General features: G+C 44.5%; 2 protein-coding genes across 6 annotated transcripts; one reads left to right on the forward strand and one right to left on the reverse strand.

Annotated features, from left to right (window-relative positions):
- Positions 1-1,304: 1,304 nt before the first annotated feature.
- atn1 (atrophin 1) lies at positions 1,305-10,654 on the forward strand. 4 transcript variants are annotated; one of them, XM_086078816.1, is made up of 10 exons: positions 1,305-1,544; positions 2,778-2,897; positions 2,998-3,099; positions 3,317-3,436; positions 3,605-6,363; positions 6,511-6,727; positions 7,132-8,671; positions 8,798-8,965; positions 9,072-9,252; positions 9,923-10,654. In XM_086078816.1, exons 2-10 carry the CDS (start codon positions 2,871-2,873, stop codon positions 9,954-9,956), a joined length of 5,148 nt encoding a protein of 1,715 aa, XP_085934942.1. In that variant the 5' UTR covers positions 1,305-1,544; positions 2,778-2,870; the 3' UTR covers positions 9,957-10,654. The 4 variants fall into 4 exon arrangements, 3 of the variants coding, with proteins under 3 accessions (XP_085934942.1, XP_085934943.1, XP_085934944.1); XM_086078817.1 differs by having other exon boundaries at positions 8,798-8,941; XR_015095391.1 differs by lacking the exon at positions 9,923-10,654 and having other exon boundaries at positions 8,785-8,965; positions 9,072-9,221.
- A 1,902-nt stretch (positions 10,655-12,556) lies between these two features.
- Positions 12,557-16,987, reverse strand: LOC147172905 (uncharacterized). Of its 2 annotated transcripts, XR_015095392.1 has the most exons (3): positions 16,731-16,987; positions 14,984-16,390; positions 12,557-13,248 (listed from the first exon to the last, which is right to left on the reverse strand). XR_015095392.1 is itself a non-coding variant. In XM_086078819.1 (2 exons), exons 1-2 carry the CDS (start codon positions 16,894-16,896, stop codon positions 15,810-15,812), a joined length of 747 nt encoding a protein of 248 aa, XP_085934945.1. In that variant the 5' UTR covers positions 16,897-16,987; the 3' UTR covers positions 14,837-15,809. The 2 variants fall into 2 exon arrangements, 1 of the variants encoding a protein (XP_085934945.1); XM_086078819.1 differs by lacking the exon at positions 12,557-13,248 and having other exon boundaries at positions 14,837-16,390.
- Between the last annotated feature and the right edge of the window lie 561 nt (positions 16,988-17,548).

Genomic DNA, 17,548 nt, shown 5'->3' on the forward strand with positions numbered 1-17,548 from the left:
GCAAATCCTAATGGGACTCAATGCAACTGCTTTAGCCTGAAACCTTTCCAATTATTTTGTCCCTTTCCTGCTCGTTAATTACCAAAATATGAAAAACAGCTGTTGCTGTGACGCAGTGCAGTAACACATCACTGCAGACTCCTACCACAATAATAAACAGATGATTACACTTCAAATGTATTGTCACAGATGACCATGCACAACGTAGCCCACAACACAGTCAAGAATATTGTTGCAAAATTTGAACAATGGCAAAATACTTTTATTTTTTTCTTGTGAGATAAAATTATATATTTGTTTTTAAGTGATGACTTTTCCCCTTCATTCTCTTATATTTAGATTTTACTAGTAATATTCAAAATTTCAAGCAATGCTACAATTGTATCCCCTTTAATTTTTTCATTCTTGAAATTCCAACTGTCATCTATTACAACTTTTCTCTTGTCAAATGTGGCTTTGTCGTTACAATATAACTTAAATCATGTAATCATCAAATTACAGTTAATACAGTCAACTGTATTTTTTAATTATATATCCATACTTCTAATTAAAGTATGTGAACACTTTTGCCACCTTTGGTATTGGATCTGATGATCTTGGCGCATGTGTACCTAATGCTGTGGCCATATCGTGATCCCATGCAGCCAAGAGACGTCACGTGCAATTTCACGAAGCGAACCGCAGGGGGAGCCCGAGTGCTCTACCGTGTTCAACGTGCGTGTTTGTGCGCGTGTCTGCCTGTTGGCTGCTCCGTGAAGAGTCTTGTGAGGGTGGTCGATCGTTTGTGGAGCCACGCATGCGCACTGAGCACAGTCTCCGGCCAGGTTGCTATGGTTACCACACAATAGGAGACGGGACAGGGGGCTGCGTGAAGGAGAGAGAGAGAGGGAGAGGGAGAGGGAGGAGAAAGAGGAGGTCTGCAGAGCCGCTTGGCTGGACACAAGCTTCTCCCAGACAGACAGCTGCAGGACAGACGACCACCAACTAAATCGTGATTAAAAAAATCAAACACTATTTTGTTATATAATATAATATTCAATATTTAGTCGACTGTAGAGGTGGCTGCTCCCTCCCTGTCCTCCTCCTTTTCGTTTCCCCTTTCTTCCGAGTCTCCTTATTCAAATCACGCCTTCCTCTCTCTCTTTCTCATCCCTCTCTCCATTGCCTCTCTCAGAGCCAGGAAGAGGTACATAAATATATATAAAAAGTCGTCTTGGAGGAAGAGGGGGGTAGGTGGGGAAGAGGAGGGGGGGCCAAGGCAAAAAAAAAAAAAAAAAAAAAAAAGGGGGTGGGGAAGAGGCGAGCGCACATACGCATCAATTTGTACAGTTCAGTTTTTTCCACGCCGCTACCAGGAAGATTTCAGCCGCATTGTTGCTATCGCCCGGGTGCTGCTGCTGCTTCTTTTCTTTTTTTTGTGTGTATGTGTGCAACATGAGGCGGCGCGCGTTGCGAGAAAAGGCGACAAAAAGGAGGGCGAGGAAGGAAAAAGGGGGAGTGAGAGAAGCAGCGGCGGCAGCAGCACGCATCGCTGGATATTAAAGGTAAGCACAATTAAGGGAGGAGGTAGGGGGGGGGGGAGCATGGGGGTGCAATATAATGCATGCTTATGCTGTGTGTTTTGGAATCTACACCACCGTCATTGCCCCCCCACTCGCCTTTTCTATTGTGCCTTATTGTCATCCTGCGTTCAAGATGACGACCACATTCCTGCAAAGCAAAGCAAAAAAAAAAAAAAAAAAAAATGAAGAGGGGGGAGCCGGTGCTCGATGCAATCATTCCGCCATTCTCGATCCTCTCATCAATGCATGTGGTGCTCCTGGTGAGCTGCCTTTGCATGCGTGTGTATCAATTACACTGCAGTGGGATCATTACTGTATTTTTTTTTGCAAGTTCATGACCAGTGTGACCAATGTCAGGGCAGCCAGTTGCCACCTGTATCATGCATCATGCATCTTATTAGTGCAGAGTGGGCCCATAAACACGTGTGTTCCATCTTTTTTTTTGATTGTGTGGGTCTCATCGACTTAGTCACTGCAGCATGCACTAATAATTAATGCACAGTCATGTGTAGCGCTGCCGCTGCAGCGGACGGTGTTTGTACACACGCAGGCCAGCTAAAAATGACAGTTTCCCCATCTGGCAGGGCACACTATTTTTATCCCTCATTCAAAATACATCGGCCGTTTTTCACCGTGGCATGAATGAATGGATGCGGCCATCTTTTTTTTTTTTTTTTTTTTTGGCTCACAAATGACTATTCTCGCAGCGGGAAATGAGCATGCGATGCTTGCCAGTCATAACCAGGTCATGTGGGTTAACCACAAGTGGCTGAGGGTTAGGGATGTTGTGGTGAAGGAGAGACAGCAGGGAGGCAGGGGGAGTGGCTTCCATTTGCCGGACAGTGTGACCAAAAGGCATGCACGCCTGCGTGTACGCACGCCTAATACCAAGTGTTCTTTGGTGGCCAAACCACCAGGGCCTTCGATGTGTGCCAGTAGGTTTTTGGCCAGCGTGTGACGGTTTAGAGCAGCAGTGAAAAACAGTGGCGTTGGTGTGGAGCGGGGACATGCTGGGAATTCAAATGCTGAAACAAGGCTTTTGCAGTTGTAAATTACACGTTTAAACACAATGGCGCAAATTCTTCCTCGGCACACATGGTGTGCAATTCTATTTTGCGAGCGACCAAGGTATCCCCTTGTGATTCTATGTCTTGAAAATCAGCATTTGAGTCCAAAGACCCAATAAGGCCTTCTTTTGTTTATGATCCTTTTCAGGTTTTCCCCTGGTCTAACAGTTGAGCGAGTAAGCAACCAATTCAGTCCATAAAATGGCTTGTGTAGTCAAATGGACGCCATAAAGAAGAAATCATGAAAACACGGACGCACAAGGAATCGGTACGCGCAAAGCACATGCAAACATTTACTTAAGAAGTTAATTACTGGACTACTGGCCCTTCACCACATCCGGTTTCAACACCTTGTTCTGGCCTTGCAGGTGCCCATACGCAGTGGGCGGCGTCGGGGAGCGAGCGAGGAGAGGAGGGGTCGACGCCCTCATGCCAGCCCCACTCGCCCTGAGCGCAACGATAGGCAGACGGTATTGCGCCCTCTTTGTTTTCAAGCTTATTCCATGTGTGCGTATTAGTACAGATCGGCACCCTTGAAAAGTTAGTGATGTTCCATAGCCCATTTATAACTTATACATCTGTGAGGATGCATGTTTGATGTATAGGCATGTACGTGAAATGGTCTAAACACAGACGTTAGGTATTCAAACGCATAATGGAAGAATTCAAAGTATTGTATCGTTGTAGCCAAGAGGTGGCGGTGAGGAACTGGCTGGGAATCGCTTCAGTCGCAGATCACAAGGCCATGATTCATCAGAGAGCGAGGGGGAGGAACTTGTGTCTCCCGCAAAAAGGCAGAAAGTTCAGGTTTGTCTTACGTTTCATCAGCTTGTTATATAAAGCTGGAAATAATTCATGTGTCTGACCAACAGGGAGTTATTTTTGCCATGCAGAAATATGCTCTGGCAATAGATCCTTTCACAACATTGCTTCTTTTTTTTTTGACTTGATCCACAAATGATCTTTTCTTGTCAGGATTCGGCAGCCACCCCGAACCCTCCAACATCAACACACACCGCTGACAGCTTGGCTCCCTCTGCTGTCCCGCCTCCCACCTCTGTGGCCAGCCAATCCCGCGAGAGTGACAATGAGGATGGCCAATCCCAGGGCAGCAGGAGTTCAGTTGTCGGGAGCCTGGCGAATAGCAGCAGCAGCTTGAGCAGCGGGCGGGACATCGACCAGGACAATCGTTCCTCATCCCCGAGTCTCTCCGCTTCCCCCCTGGGTAGCCTCGACTCTGATTCTGAGGGCCCAGACTCACCAAAGCAAGGAGAGAGGGAACGGGAGAGAAGTAAAGATGGAGGAGCGGGAAGCGTGTCCATAGAGGACAGAAGGACGCTACGGGAGCGGAGAGGGGAGGATCCCTGTGGAGACGAACAAAAGACGGATACAGATGCACGAATTGAGGACTGTGCACTTAAGCCTATCCATCCTTGCCCCTCCTCTGGGCTCAATTCCTCGGTTCGTGGCGCTGGGGATTCTTCTTCAAATGACAGCACTGGTGGGAGGAAGTCGTATTTCTCCCTGGACTCCAAACTAATGTCTAAAGTGGAGTATGGTGGACCAACAGGCACTGATGCAGTGTCTAGTGGCAATAGAATGAATTCCAAAGCCAACACACAATGTGTGACAAAGACATCTGCCGCAGGTGGAGATTTTTCCCATAACAGCCCCGGCATTCCCCACTCTTTGCCCCCTACTCTTCCTCCTCCACCTGCCCTAAAACCGCTGGAGCTTGGGGGACAAAATCTTCCCCCTGAGGTTAAAATAGAAAGAGACAAAATGGAAAAGGCAGATAAGCACCTGGACAAGGCCCAGTCCACGCCCCCTTCTCTTTTGCAGACTGGGCCCCAGCCACAGTCCCAATCGCAAACCCAAACTCAAACCAACACCCACCCACATCATTACAGCTCCCCCAGCTGGCAAGGTGGCACAGCAACTGGTTGCCAGGGGAGTTGGGGATACACCCGTTACCCTGGCAACCATCACCCACACCAGCATCAGCCCCCAGTGCAGCAACAGCAACTTCCCTCTGTTTACAACCCTCCTTCCTCTCGACACGCCTCTTACCTCCCCCATCCGCACCCTCACTCCCACAGGGAGTACCTTCCCAGGTATGCTGGAGGGGGAGGGGACAGAGAGAGGGGGCCCCCAGGAGACAGGGAGAGGGGAGTGAGGGGTGAGTGTGTAGCGAGGGAGCTTAACAGGGAGTTTTCTGCTCCCATAGGTAACAACAGCAACACTACTAGTGGGGGTAATAGTGGTGGCCCAAATAGCATCCAAGGCAGGGAGTTTTCAGGTCTGTCCGTGGGTCAGAACCGGGAGTTCCAAGGCTCTGGAAGGGATGGACCTTCTGATAGAAAAGACTTTGTTCCAGCTTTCCGTGACAGAGAGCAAGACAGGGAACGTGATACAGGAAGAGAGTTTTCCATGCCAAACCAAAACCAGAGTAGAGACTTTGGCTCCAACGGAGCTGGAGGGGGGCATCCAAGAGACAAAGATAGAGGCAGATGGGGTGAGTTTGGAGGACAAACAAGAGAAGTTGGTGGAAACTGCAACCCAAGCAACAACTCAATCTCCCAAGGAAACCACCCAAGTTCAAATAGTGGACTACCCGTGAACCCCATGCTAAACCGCGACACACCGGCATCACCCCAAAACAACAATACCCATCCAGCTCATTCGTCCCTGCCCCCACACTCACATCCCACAAACTTAGCCAGTCGGGAGTTTCCTCCTCCCATGGACCAGGCACAAACCCCTTCCTCTGCCTCTGACCCTTTTCACAGAGAGTATCCTCCCACTGGTGGGAAAGAGTTCAATGCAGGGGGACCTCCCTCCACTGGAACTAATAGAGATTATCTCAGCCCACCTGGCGCTACTTCTAATCTCGTAAGAGAGTTTTCAGGGCCTGTTGGAATCCAAAATCCTCACCCTTCTCATCCCCATTACCAGTCTGCACCAAGAGAAAGAGAGAGAGAGTCAAGCCTGCGAGAGTCTACACTATACCAAAACCGTGGAGGTTCAAATCAACCTCCCGCTCTCTCTCCATCCTCCTCGACCAGTCACGGACACCCTCCAAATGCTACCTATCCTCCCCCACCACCTCAACCTCCATTACCCCCATCCCAATCTTCTCATACCCAGCAACTCCCACCAGGTATGGCACCCAACGTTCGCCCCCAACTCTACCAGTCATCTGCCCAGACTCCTCCAACACATGTATCACCACTACCCAGCCCATCGACTAATCAGATAGCAGGCTTCTCGTCGTTTCCTCCTGGATCCGCCTCCGCACCCAACATGTCTCTTTCTGGGCCCGGTGTTTCTTCCAGCTGTTCACCTGGATGCCGCCCTTCCTCTTTGCATGGCACCTTGAACAGCCACCCTACCTTCAGTGGAACATACCACTCCAACGGAAGCAGTGGCAATAGCCTGGCGAACAGCAATAGCAACAGTGGCACACCCACTAACAGCAATACTAACTCCCAATCACCTCAGAATGTCTCCAAGGGCCCCCCACCGCTCACTAACAGTGTTACAACACCTGCCCCTAACTTATCGCATCCCGGTGGAGACAGCCATCCAGATTCTGGCCTGCCCCCAACACCTGTCATTAAAGAGGAGCCGCTAGAAGACAGGGAAGAGAGTGAAAGTCCACCACCAGTGTTGAGAAGTCCATCTCCTGAACCAAAGCCTGTAGACATTCCTATCCACGCTAGCCAGTCAGCAAGGTAATGTCAAAATGTAATTTGTCAGTGTTTCCTTTTGTTATTTGTCACCCACTTCAGTTTTAGATAAAGACAGATCGCAATGGCAGCGGTATTGACTTCGAGTAGTTAAAATTAACGATGTACTATATCGATGTGTCACTTGTCCAGGTTTCACAAAGTTCTTGACCGTGGTAGCGGCAACTCCTGTGCCCGCAGCGATGTCCTCTTTGTTCCATTGGACGGCTCCAAATTGTGGAAGAAGAGGAATGAGGTGATAGAAAGAGCTCGGAGGGAGGTTGAGCAACGTGCCAGAGACATAAGGGAAAAAGAGAGAGAACGAGAAAGGGAGCGGGAGAGGGAGAGGGAGCTGGATCGCCATCTACAGGTAAGCTCAAAAACCTGTCATGTTTGTTCAGGTCTAAGAAGGAATGGCAGAATGGGTATTTACTTGTCGCTAATATTCTGTTTATGTTCCCCCTCAGCTTTTGATGATAAGTAGCAAGATTTACAACAACAATATTTTTTTGCACATTATACACAATGTCATAAAGCATTGACATTTACAAATAAATCGACATAGTTTAAAGCCTGTTTTCACTCTTTGTCCCAACATGGCGAATGGTCAGATGGCCATGGATAGAGATGCATGTTAAAAGCACAAAGTGATACATTATGTCTTTATTGGAGGTTTAGATATAGTAGCACAACCTAGCGAGAGGAAGACAGTGACACCAGATTCATGGGATTTCACAATGGGGTTAACAAGATCTTATTTTGTTCTCTCTATAGCAACAAAAAGATGCCAATGCCAATGCAGCGGCTCGCCAGGGATCCTCCTTCTTCTTTCCCTCTTCGTCCTCCATCATCCTCGATCCTTCGTCGTCTTCCTCCTGTCCGGGCAACATGGGCGGCCACCCTTCACATCACGTTCAGCATCATCCATCACATCCACATGCTCACCTTACTCCGACACACCACCTCCATCCCAGCCTCTCTCACGCTATCCCACACTCTCTTCTTCTCCCATCCATGGCAGGAGCATCAGCAGTAGTGGGGGGCCCTCAGGGTGCTCTGGGAATTGGTATAGGAGGTCCTTATCTTGGTCCAGACACCCCAGCTCTAAGAACCCTTAGCGAGTATGCTCGCCCTCATGCAATGTCTCCCCTCGGGGCAGCAAGTCGGGCCCAAGCACATCACTCTCAAATTCATCACGGTCATCCTCATGTCCATCCCTCATTCTTTCTTCCCCAATTCCAAAATCATGCAATGGGCCATCCACATCACCTACCTACAGATGCTGCAACAGCTGCAGCCATTTTGGGCTTTCTGTATGGTGGCAGCCTGGAAGGCGGCCCAGGTATTGGAGGCCACCCTGGGGTAGGAGGAGGACCAGTACCTGGAGGAATTGGGTCTTCAGGGTTTGGAGGAGTTGGCTTTCCTCATGCGGTTGCTGCTCACCGGGATCGCATGAAACCAGGATTTGAGTTTAAGAGTGATGAACGGGGCTACCCACCTGGGTCCATACATGATCCTGCAGCTCTTGCCCTTGCTCATGCTCATGCTCATGCTCATGCACATGCTCATGCTCATGCTCATTCCCATGCCAATGCCCATACCCATGCACATGCCCACTCATTGCTCCTTGGGGGAGGGGGAGCAGGAGCTAATGAGGTGTCACTCTATTGCACTCCTCCTCCCCCAGCTCCAACCGGCCCACCACACCTTCAGAACCCGACACTGGCCACAGTAACTCGACCTCCAAACCCCCCTGCCCCCCAGTCCCTGTCCAATCCACCTCCTTCGTCACTCCACACGTCACCTTCGCACCCTTCTCACCCTTCATCTGCTCCACCTCTTGCCGCCCCTCCCCCTGCAGCCCCTGCTGCACCTCCAGCGGCTCCACCTCCTCCACCTGCTCCGCCAACCTCCAACGCCACCTCAATTCATCACCCAGGCCCCAATTCTTCTTTTCCGAGTTCCCTATCCTCTCATCAACCGTCAGCCCCGGCTACTTCAGAGTCTTACCCGCCTCCCGCTCGGTCACCGACATCCTTTGAGCGAGACCGCAGTGGAGAACGGGAGCGGGAAAGGGAACGGGACAGAGCGGCATTGCCAGCCTTTGCGGACAGGGAGCGTGAGCGAGAGAGGGAGAGAGAAAGGGGAGGAAGTGGAGGAGGAGGAACAGGAGGAGGCAACACAAACGGAGGAGGAACAGGTGGAGGAAGTGGAGGAGAAAATATGAGTCGTGTCCAGATGCTGAATGTGACGCCCCACCATCACCAGCATTCCCACATCCACTCGCACCTTCACCTGCACCAACAAGACACAGGTACCAACTGCGACTAACTATGCTACCTTGTTTGAGTTGATATAATCTCTATTGTCAGTGTTTCTGCTGTTTCTTTGGCTCCTATTAAATATCTCCTTTATTTCCTATTACATCATTGGCATCTAGCGGCGGGCGGGGTTCACCCCCTGATGGACCCGCTGGCGTCAGGGTCTCCTTTGGCGCGACTTCCTTACCCAGGAGCGACAATAGGCACCCCCATCCTGGCTCACCCCCTCACTGACAGCGAGGTGCTTCGCCAACAGCTGTTTGGTGAGGAGAAGACTCCTCGTCCATGTACTCGCTCACTTTTTTACTCTCAAAACAGTCCTTAGAGTTCATAGATAACGTTTCGGCGGTGATACTGATGATATCCCAATCCGGGACACTTCTTTTCTCCCAGGTGCTCCTTTCCGTGACATGCCCCAACCGTCCTCCCTCACTGGTCCCATGTCGGCAGCCCATCAGCTCCAGGCCATGCAGCAGGCCCAGAGCGCAGAGCTGCAGATCCAGAGACTGGCCCTGGAACAACAGTGGATTCACCACCATCACCACCACTCCCTCACCCAGGACGAGTACTACAGGTATGTTTGTTTGTGCTTATGATCAAACTAAGGCCTGACACCAGTTTCTACAAATCCTGACATGATCCAAATATACCACTTGCCATTGTAGGAACGCTACCTGACTAACCTGTGTTAGCTGTAAAGTTAGCCTGCCAGCGAGTTAGAGAGAATTCTGCTTGAGGATACAGCTGCTAGATACAGTGGTTCTCAAACTTTTTACACCAAATAACACCTAAAAAAATATATATTTAGCTGTCCAAGTACCACTATTATGGCCAACACTAAAATAAAGCAGGCTCGTGTAAGCCACTGCAACATTATGCAGTTTGACCACGAGACTGCACTTGAATTAAGGAGCATTAAAACTGTACTTAATTTATTTAAACATGAAAATTAATTAAAATTAAACATAAAAAAAGTTCTAAGAGATTAACATGACGCAGTTTGAACATCTAATACAGTGATTCTTTTGCGTACCACTAGTGGTTATTGTACCACATTTTGACAATCACTGTAGCTAAGTTTCTCTATCACAGGCAATTTTTAAAACAATGCTTTAAAAAGTACTCTCTTTTTTTGTGCGATTTGAAGTTTCACGTATCACAGAATAAATTGCGTGACGCGAAAGATTGCAACATGTAAAAGTCCTGACTTTAAAATTAATATATTTTCTCCTTTGACCCTTCAGTCACCTGAAGAAAGAGAGTGACAAGACCCTGTGAGGGAGGGACCCAAGAAGGAGTGGCGCGGAGGGGGGAAAAAAGGGAGAACGTGTGCAAACTTTAAACAAAACAAAGGAAAATAAAAGCACTAAAAACTATGACGAGACAAAGACTGACAACAAAGCCGGACGGGAGGAATTGACAATCCGTCCCTGTCAAGTGCACCCCGTTGAAGTTCCAGACTCTTTTCCTGCATTGTGTTCTTGAACTTCAGTCCTGTTTTGTATTGTGTTCTGTACATTATATGAATTAGATGGGGGCGGCAATAGAATGAGTTATGTGTAAAATACTTGATGCCGGACGGAATGTGTACATGAGTCTTTTTAATGTCATTGCATGTAGCTTTAGGAAATTATTCGGATCTGGTGGAACTTTTGGTTCTTCATTTTAGTAAAAAAAAAAAAAAAAAAAATGCCCTCATTTGTACCTGAGGGTTCTATATGCATGAGACCAGCCTTTTAATGTTCTGTTTACAACAGTATTGTTATTATTATTATTATTATTATTATTATGTCGTCTGTTTGTTGATAATGATATAATTATATATACAGTACATATTATTTGCATTATTTTTTTACATTTTCATGGTATGACTGTCAGTCTTGATTTTTATTTTAAATTGACCTTGTGAAACAAGATGCAAACGAAAGCGGAAAAAAAATCTGGAAATAAATTATCTCTTTTTTGCTATGTTTTTACTTGTGCACGCGTGTCCCACGCACTCCTTTACATTGAGTCTATTAGCCGCCGTCTTTGTTTTATACAAGTCACTCATGCACAAAGCATATCAAATTCCTCATGCGCCTCCCCCTCCCCCTTTTGCACTCCCTCTGTCTCCCCCCCACCACCACCAGTCGAACCCCTCCTCTCTCTTGGCGAGTGTGGCTAATAGGAGACACATGGGATGAGTGTGAGGCAAGGGAGTTGAGTTGCTCCATTGAACAGCAGCCGCCCTGTAGAGCTGGCATTCCATAGTGAACTGTTAAAAAAAAAAAAATGAAAAGAAAAAAGGGGGAAAATGGAGGAGAGAGGAGGAGGAGCCGCGAGAGTGTGATTTACGGACTGTGCTGAAGGCTCGGCGCGGTGATGTGTTTTCTCGCCACGTCCGGCCAAAGGAACCTCCTTCAAAATGGACACGGATCACTGAACGAGGCCTTCAGACACTGCAGGGATATGTGGCAGAACAAACTACAATCTTCTCTTTTTGTGATCATGATATACGCTACCCGTTGTCTGCTAAGGTTAAAAGGCCTGAAAAATGCAATAAAATCTCAGATGATGATGGATAGGCTGATCTCAAGCGCAGGCTCGGGGTAGGATACAACAGCTAACGTGTCATTAAAAGTCACCTTGACGAAGTGTGTCAATGTAATGTATAAGAATCGGATTGTCCTCCATCTGATGACATCACATCTGCGCGTGGTATTCTTAGCGCTTCATCAGTCCTTTGTGAGGAAGGCTAAGGACGTTGTGAAAGGTGAGCTTGAACGACGACCAAATCTCAGAGTGCCCGTTGTACTAAATTCAATTCAAATGCTTCTCTGTTGTTGTTCTTTTTTGCTATTCGCAGAAAAGCTCACCTTTTCATTGTTTTCGTGCTCAGGACAAAGTATTAGTCTAGTAAACATTTTAACATTATGATGAAGGAACAGTGTGTTAATGTTAGTTTAATGTACTGAAGGCCCAAGAGCTAATTAGAGCTGCACCATAACAGAAAAATATACAGCATCAAATACTTTGAGATTCATTTGATTCGTCTTCCACTTCTGGATTTTTTTCTGCCTTTTTTTGCTATTAATTTTCTGATGGTAATTATGGTAATTTTCAGGATTTCTTCTTTTGTTTTTGGACATTTTACAGTTACATTTTAAATGTTTTCTTTTATGTCTTTAAAAAAAAAAGAATTTTCTGCCTTTTTGGCAATTCTTTTCTGCCTTTAAAAAAAAATAGTTTTCATGAAATTTTATTTTAATTTTCTGCTCCTCTTCCTTTTTGGACATTTAACGGTCACTTTTCAGACATTTGTAGGTAATTTTAAAACTTTTTCATCTACTTTTCGTCTCTCTTTTTCTGACAATTAAAAAATTTGGACTTTGACATTTAAAAATTGTTTTTAATTATTATTTTTTTTTATCTAAATCATTAATTATTTAAAGAATATTTTATCTAAAAAAAATTATTTAAATATGTAAAAAAATTTTTTTAATTCCTACTATTTTTTTAGAGACCCACAGGGAGCCACCGGAGAGGGTCCAGAGCCACATGTGACTCCAGAGCCGCAGGTTGCAGACCCCTGGCCAGGTATATATATATATATATATATATATATATATATATATATATATATATATATATGTTGGTGTTTCACTCTATGAGATGTCCTATTTTGTTCGCACCTCATTCACAGTCAAAAGTGAAAGTATGATGCTTCTCTTCCGATGCAGCTAGCAGTTTGTGTTAGCATGCTCACTAATACTATCGATGAGCCTCATGGGAAGGTGGTTATGTGTGGAATAATTTAACTACAGAATACTCCCAAATATGTAATGTGTACATGCTAGATGCATAATAATATTTAAATAATCCTCTCTGGTGCAAGAGCTTTGCCGCCATTTTGTGCCATCGAGACACAATTAACGTTTACAATAAAAAATTAGCATTTCTCAGAAACTCTACATTTAATTTACTATCAATTTTACAATCAGCAAAAAAACAAAAAAAAACAATTGAAGCTTGTGTTAAGATGGCTCATTCAGATAAATGTGAGCCTGGGATGTAGCGAGTCCCTAAACGGTCCACATGTTATGTTGCCACTGTGTTGACATGTTTGATGTGACGTGAAGAACACTTGGCCGCATTCTTTGAGCTGACGTAACAACTCCGCATTCGTGTCTTGCCTCCTGGAGGAGCTGTCAAAGTCAATAAAGGTCGCCCCGAGGCCACCAAAGCTTAACTCTACCGCGCGTTTTCTCTGCAGGCACATGTTTGCCCCACCGGCCTGGAAATGAGACTTGAGGCTGGCTGTCATTTTCTAGTCTCGTCACAGTCACACACGTGTTGCGTTGAGAGGCAGTGAACAAGCGCGGCGCTACATCGCATTCATTCATCTTCAGGAGGCAACTCACAGAAGCAGCTGAGTGGGTCGTTCTCTCTCTCAGCCACTCCACTCCATTGCGGTGAAGATGATCCCAGAGGATCACCTTGAAGCGTTGTAGGACATCTCAAGCAGCGGACGAGGGCTCTCTGCCTGCCTGAGGAGCTGCGACGGACGCTTGTCTGGAGATTTTCTCACCTGCAAAATGATGCAATTATTTTAGGGACGGGATGGTTGGAAAGCAGGGGAATAAAATAATAATGTAAGGTTTAAGGGAAGAAAAATAGTGGCCATAAGATAGATAGACGGTTTTTTTTTTTATTAAGGCATTTGTCCAAATGATGCCTGACTTGGGAGGCTTGAGGGCTTACGGAATAAAATAAATAAATAAAAACTAATAATGGCCATTAGAGAGATTGAATGAGAAAATAAATTAAGAAATGGTTATTATTTATTGTAACAATGAAAATAAATACAAAGAATTACAATGAATAAAAAAAATAAAACAATTTTGTGTTGTTTTTTTAAACACACATGCTCATTAGTAGTGTAGTGCTTAAAGAGTGCTTTTTCCCCCCACGCAAAAAGTGCCATTTGTGAAGCCCTCCTGCCCACCCACAAAGACATGCATTGTATTTTCACTGAAGGAGGCAGCACTTCATCACCAGATCCTAGAAGACCTGAAGTTGTCATTGACAGCTTGTTTGAGGCTAAAGTAATTCACTATCACCCGCTGAGGAACAAAATGGTGCAACAACTGTTAAATGACCAGATGAGGTCACATCTGGTAAACAGAATCTTCTGAAGAAAACACATTTTCACTTTTTTCATGTGGATTTACCAAGTATGAAAAAGAGAAAACAAAAACTTTCCCTTTCCAATCTTTTTGTCTGGGCGCTATTGCACCATCCCTGGCAAGTAGTCAGTAAAAGGTGTTTCCCTCCTCGCTTCACAATAACAGCCAGGCAGAACTCTTAAACGCGTATCCAGATGGAAGAATAAAAAGGATTGGTAAATACGATGAAATATGTGCCTACCGTACAACCACACAAACTAATGTACGCACGCCTTGTTGTACACAATCTTGGAACACTGGCCTGGACTACACACCTCAATGCCGCTCTCATTACTTCTTTAACGAGATTTATGAAGTCATGTGTAAAAAAGTCAGAATAGGAGAAATAAAAGAGAGCTGTTAGTACAGAAGAGAATATTCAAAAAATGTAAATAACAAAAATTTTGATTATCATGCTATTTGTGTACTTTACATATACAGTGACTTATATGAAATATAATGTGCTATTCAATGTACAGATATTTTTTCATTGAATAAACAAAACATTTTGTGTATTTAAATCACTGAAGCATGTTAATCGTGTACAGAAAACACACAAAAAAAAGAATGTTACTCAATCACACACTATGTATAACTTGTACACCACGCTTTTGGCAGGGGAAAAAAAGAAAAATAATCTGTTTTCTTTTTATTTTATTGTAGTTTGGCCAAGCCTTTTTTTTTCTTTTTCTTTTTTTTTTACAGCGCATATATAATAACGTATAACATTTTGTGGTGATGCCACTCTAGTAAAATCTCATGATTAGTCTGCAGGTGTGCCTTTCAGAAAATTTTGGAGGGGTTGAGAATTTACTCAGAGGGTAACTTTAAAAACAAACTAACTAACCTATATATATATATATATATATATATATATATATATATATATATATATATATATATATATATATATATATATATAAGTGTATCTACAAACTGTTGTCTGGGTACATAATTAGCTAATTAGTAGCTAGCAATTTACAGTAAATCTATCTTTTCGTGCAAAATGGACAGAGCAAAACTGCCGTACATGATACAAACAGATGCTTTTAACCTTTTTTTTTGTGTCCTTTCTTATCGATTAAGAGGTCAACTTACGTCATTTCTATTTTAAAATGTTCGATTGATTCCAATAAATTGGTCGTCCAGGAAATGAAGCTCAAGCTCAAGCTCAAATTGATTTATTCGTTTCTAAACAAATACCACACATTAACGGCGACGCGCCACTGCTGCCCCCTACAGGATTGCGCGGAAACAGCATCGGTTCAGGAGACAAGAGGCAGCCTAAACCAAAGAATACAAACCACAGCATCGCTATCATATCAATCTAAATACAGTCCTGATGAAAAGTATTATTCATCATCTGTATTTATTGCACTAAATAAGTGTTTCAGAATTACAAGATAGTCAATAATTTACTGTTTTAATGATGCTGATGTATTCTTATGATATTTATTGTTTTAATAGTCTTGAGCACTTTGTATGCAGCGGCGGTTGTTTTAAAGTGCTCTATAAATATTGTTGAGTCGACTTGAGAGCAAAAAATATACATGCCACTGTGTTAAAGTAGCAGTAGTGTGAAGTTTTATAATTACCTACCGTAGCATCTATGCTAATACCTCTTAGTCCATCTATGGGGGTCTGCATTATATGTTAGCATTAAGCTAGCAATTTTTTTAGACAAAATGTGATTTGGTTGAACATTTTGGTGTTAATATATGTTAAATTTTCTACTATATGTCAAATTTACAGTCAATTTTAACTTTTTTTCTTTTTTTGCATTTGTGTCGTGAAACTCTTTTCTCAATTTGTTTATTTAGTTTGTTTGCACTGGGAATAAAACAATTAAAAGAAATGTATTTATATGGTCTCTCTGTATTGCAGTACTTTATAGCTAAAAAGTTTCCCACAAATCACATTCTTGTCATTGAGGGGAGTCCGATCTCTTGTGGGCAATTCTCATATGCCTCCCGAGAGAGTCCATCCATTTAAAGGTTTTATTGCAGTAAATGCACACGTGGCGTTTGCCTTCGGTATGTATGGTCTGGTGTCTGTTGAGGGCGCTGGTGGTGACGAAGCTCTTCCTGCAGATGTCACACATGTAGGGCCTCTCGCCCGTGTGCGTCCTCGCGTGAGCGGCCAGGTGTGTGCAGTTCCTGAAGCGCTTGTCGCAAACCGAGCAGCTGTAGGGCTTCTCGTTGCCGTCGTCGCCATGATCAAGGTGAAAGGGCAAGATGGGGTCGCGCCCAGCGCCTGACGCCAAAGGCATGTCCGACTCCAGATCCTCCAGAGGTTCCGGGCCGTGGCCCAGCCACAACTCCCTGAGGCTCCTCTCTGGTTCTTTCTTCACCTGGGGGGCAGCATCATCAGAATGCTCCAAGTTGCTGCTGCTACCATCCTCCATGTCGGCCGGTGCTGCCTCCTCATGTTTCTGAGTAGGGGGAGGATGAGGAGAAGGGAGGTGGTGAAGGGTGTACTCCTGCTGCTGGATTCCGTTACATTCATCTAAATAGACAAAAGACATTAAACCAGACAGATTATGCCCTCCTCCACATTTAGAACAAAAACAAACAGCTATGTTAAGCGCTGTCATTTGTAGCTGCCTAAAAGCGTCAGCCGGTGGCCAACCACAGTATGTGAATGTAATGCAAAATTGCAAGGGTTGTTGCAATGCACATTCAAAAGGAGCATGAAGGAAAAAGCGATCTGCATTGTTTGCACAGAAGTGAAGATAAAGACGAAAGTTTTCCCGAAAAGCTGAAAAACACATTCCAAAAAGAGAAACTAAAAAAATAATTCCCCCCAAAAAACCGCGCACATTGGTGTCTAAAATAACTTGACCGACCTTTTGTAGGAAGGAGACTCAACTGCATTCGGAGGCGTCCGATCTCCAAGTCCTTCACGCGGCAAAGCTCCTCTGTGTACTCATCGACTGTCCTCTCGACAGCGTTAAATATTTCTTCCGCTAGAGCCGCCAGCCTCTCGTGGAGAAACGTCTTCAAGGAGAGCATTTTGAGAGACAAAAATAAATAAATATTTTTAGATGGGGTACAGTATTTTACCACGAGAACGAGACGTCATGCTCCGCTTGTAAACACGGAAGTGAGCTGCCTAAGTGCCTAGGGTAGAAAAGTACACTCGTTTTCTGCCCCCTACTGGAGCGGAGGTGAAACTGCCAGCTGGGGTCCAATCAGTTTTTTTTCTATTTCTAGGGTTTTATCGTTCTTTAAAAAAATAAAAAACAAAAATAACATAAAAAATTAAAGTCGTACAATTATCACTAGTAGTAGACGAGCTCTCTCTAGTTATACATAATCATCACAGAATAAAGTATTTCAACTGTGCATCATGTTATGGAGGTTTAAATTAGTTTAGCTTATTTCACTTTTAATGACAATACCATAACATTCACTATTTTAAAACTGACCCCCCCCCCCCCCACACACACACACACATGTTAATTTAGGTACAATGTTAATCAACTTTCATGTGCAATATATTTTAATTGGTTATTTAAAGCTGCAATATGGAACTTTTTTTCTCAAAAATATCTTTACAGTAGCCTTTTTATTTGACCATTTATGACTGAAATGTCTTCTAATTAGCATATTAACACCTTAGCTGTTCACAATGGGTACTCCTGCAAGCCTCTAGCCAATAGCT

This window comes from Leptonotus elevatus, chromosome 6 (assembly GCF_054856555.1).
Source record: "Leptonotus elevatus isolate MCC_2025b chromosome 6, RoL_Lele_1.0, whole genome shotgun sequence".
Classification (NCBI taxonomy): domain Eukaryota; kingdom Metazoa; phylum Chordata; class Actinopteri; order Syngnathiformes; family Syngnathidae; genus Leptonotus; species Leptonotus elevatus.

Bases quoted from the DNA above. Each gene is read 5' to 3' on its own strand.
- atn1 (XM_086078816.1), top strand. From the start codon at position 2,871: ATGAAAACACGGACGCACAAGGAATCG. The intron at 6,364-6,510 runs GTAATGTCAAAA...TCACTTGTCCAG, and splicing joins CACGCTAGCCAGTCAGCAAG to GTTTCACAAAGTTCTTGACC. The intron at 8,672-8,797 runs GTACCAACTGCG...ATTGGCATCTAG, and splicing joins CCTGCACCAACAAGACACAG to CGGCGGGCGGGGTTCACCCC.
- LOC147172905 (XM_086078819.1), bottom strand. From the start codon at position 16,896: ATGCTCTCCTTGAAGACGTTTCTCCACGAGAGGCTGGCGGCTCTAGCG. The intron at 16,391-16,730 runs GTCGGTCAAGTT...TTGTCTATTTAG, and splicing joins GAGTCTCCTTCCTACAAAAG to ATGAATGTAACGGAATCCAG.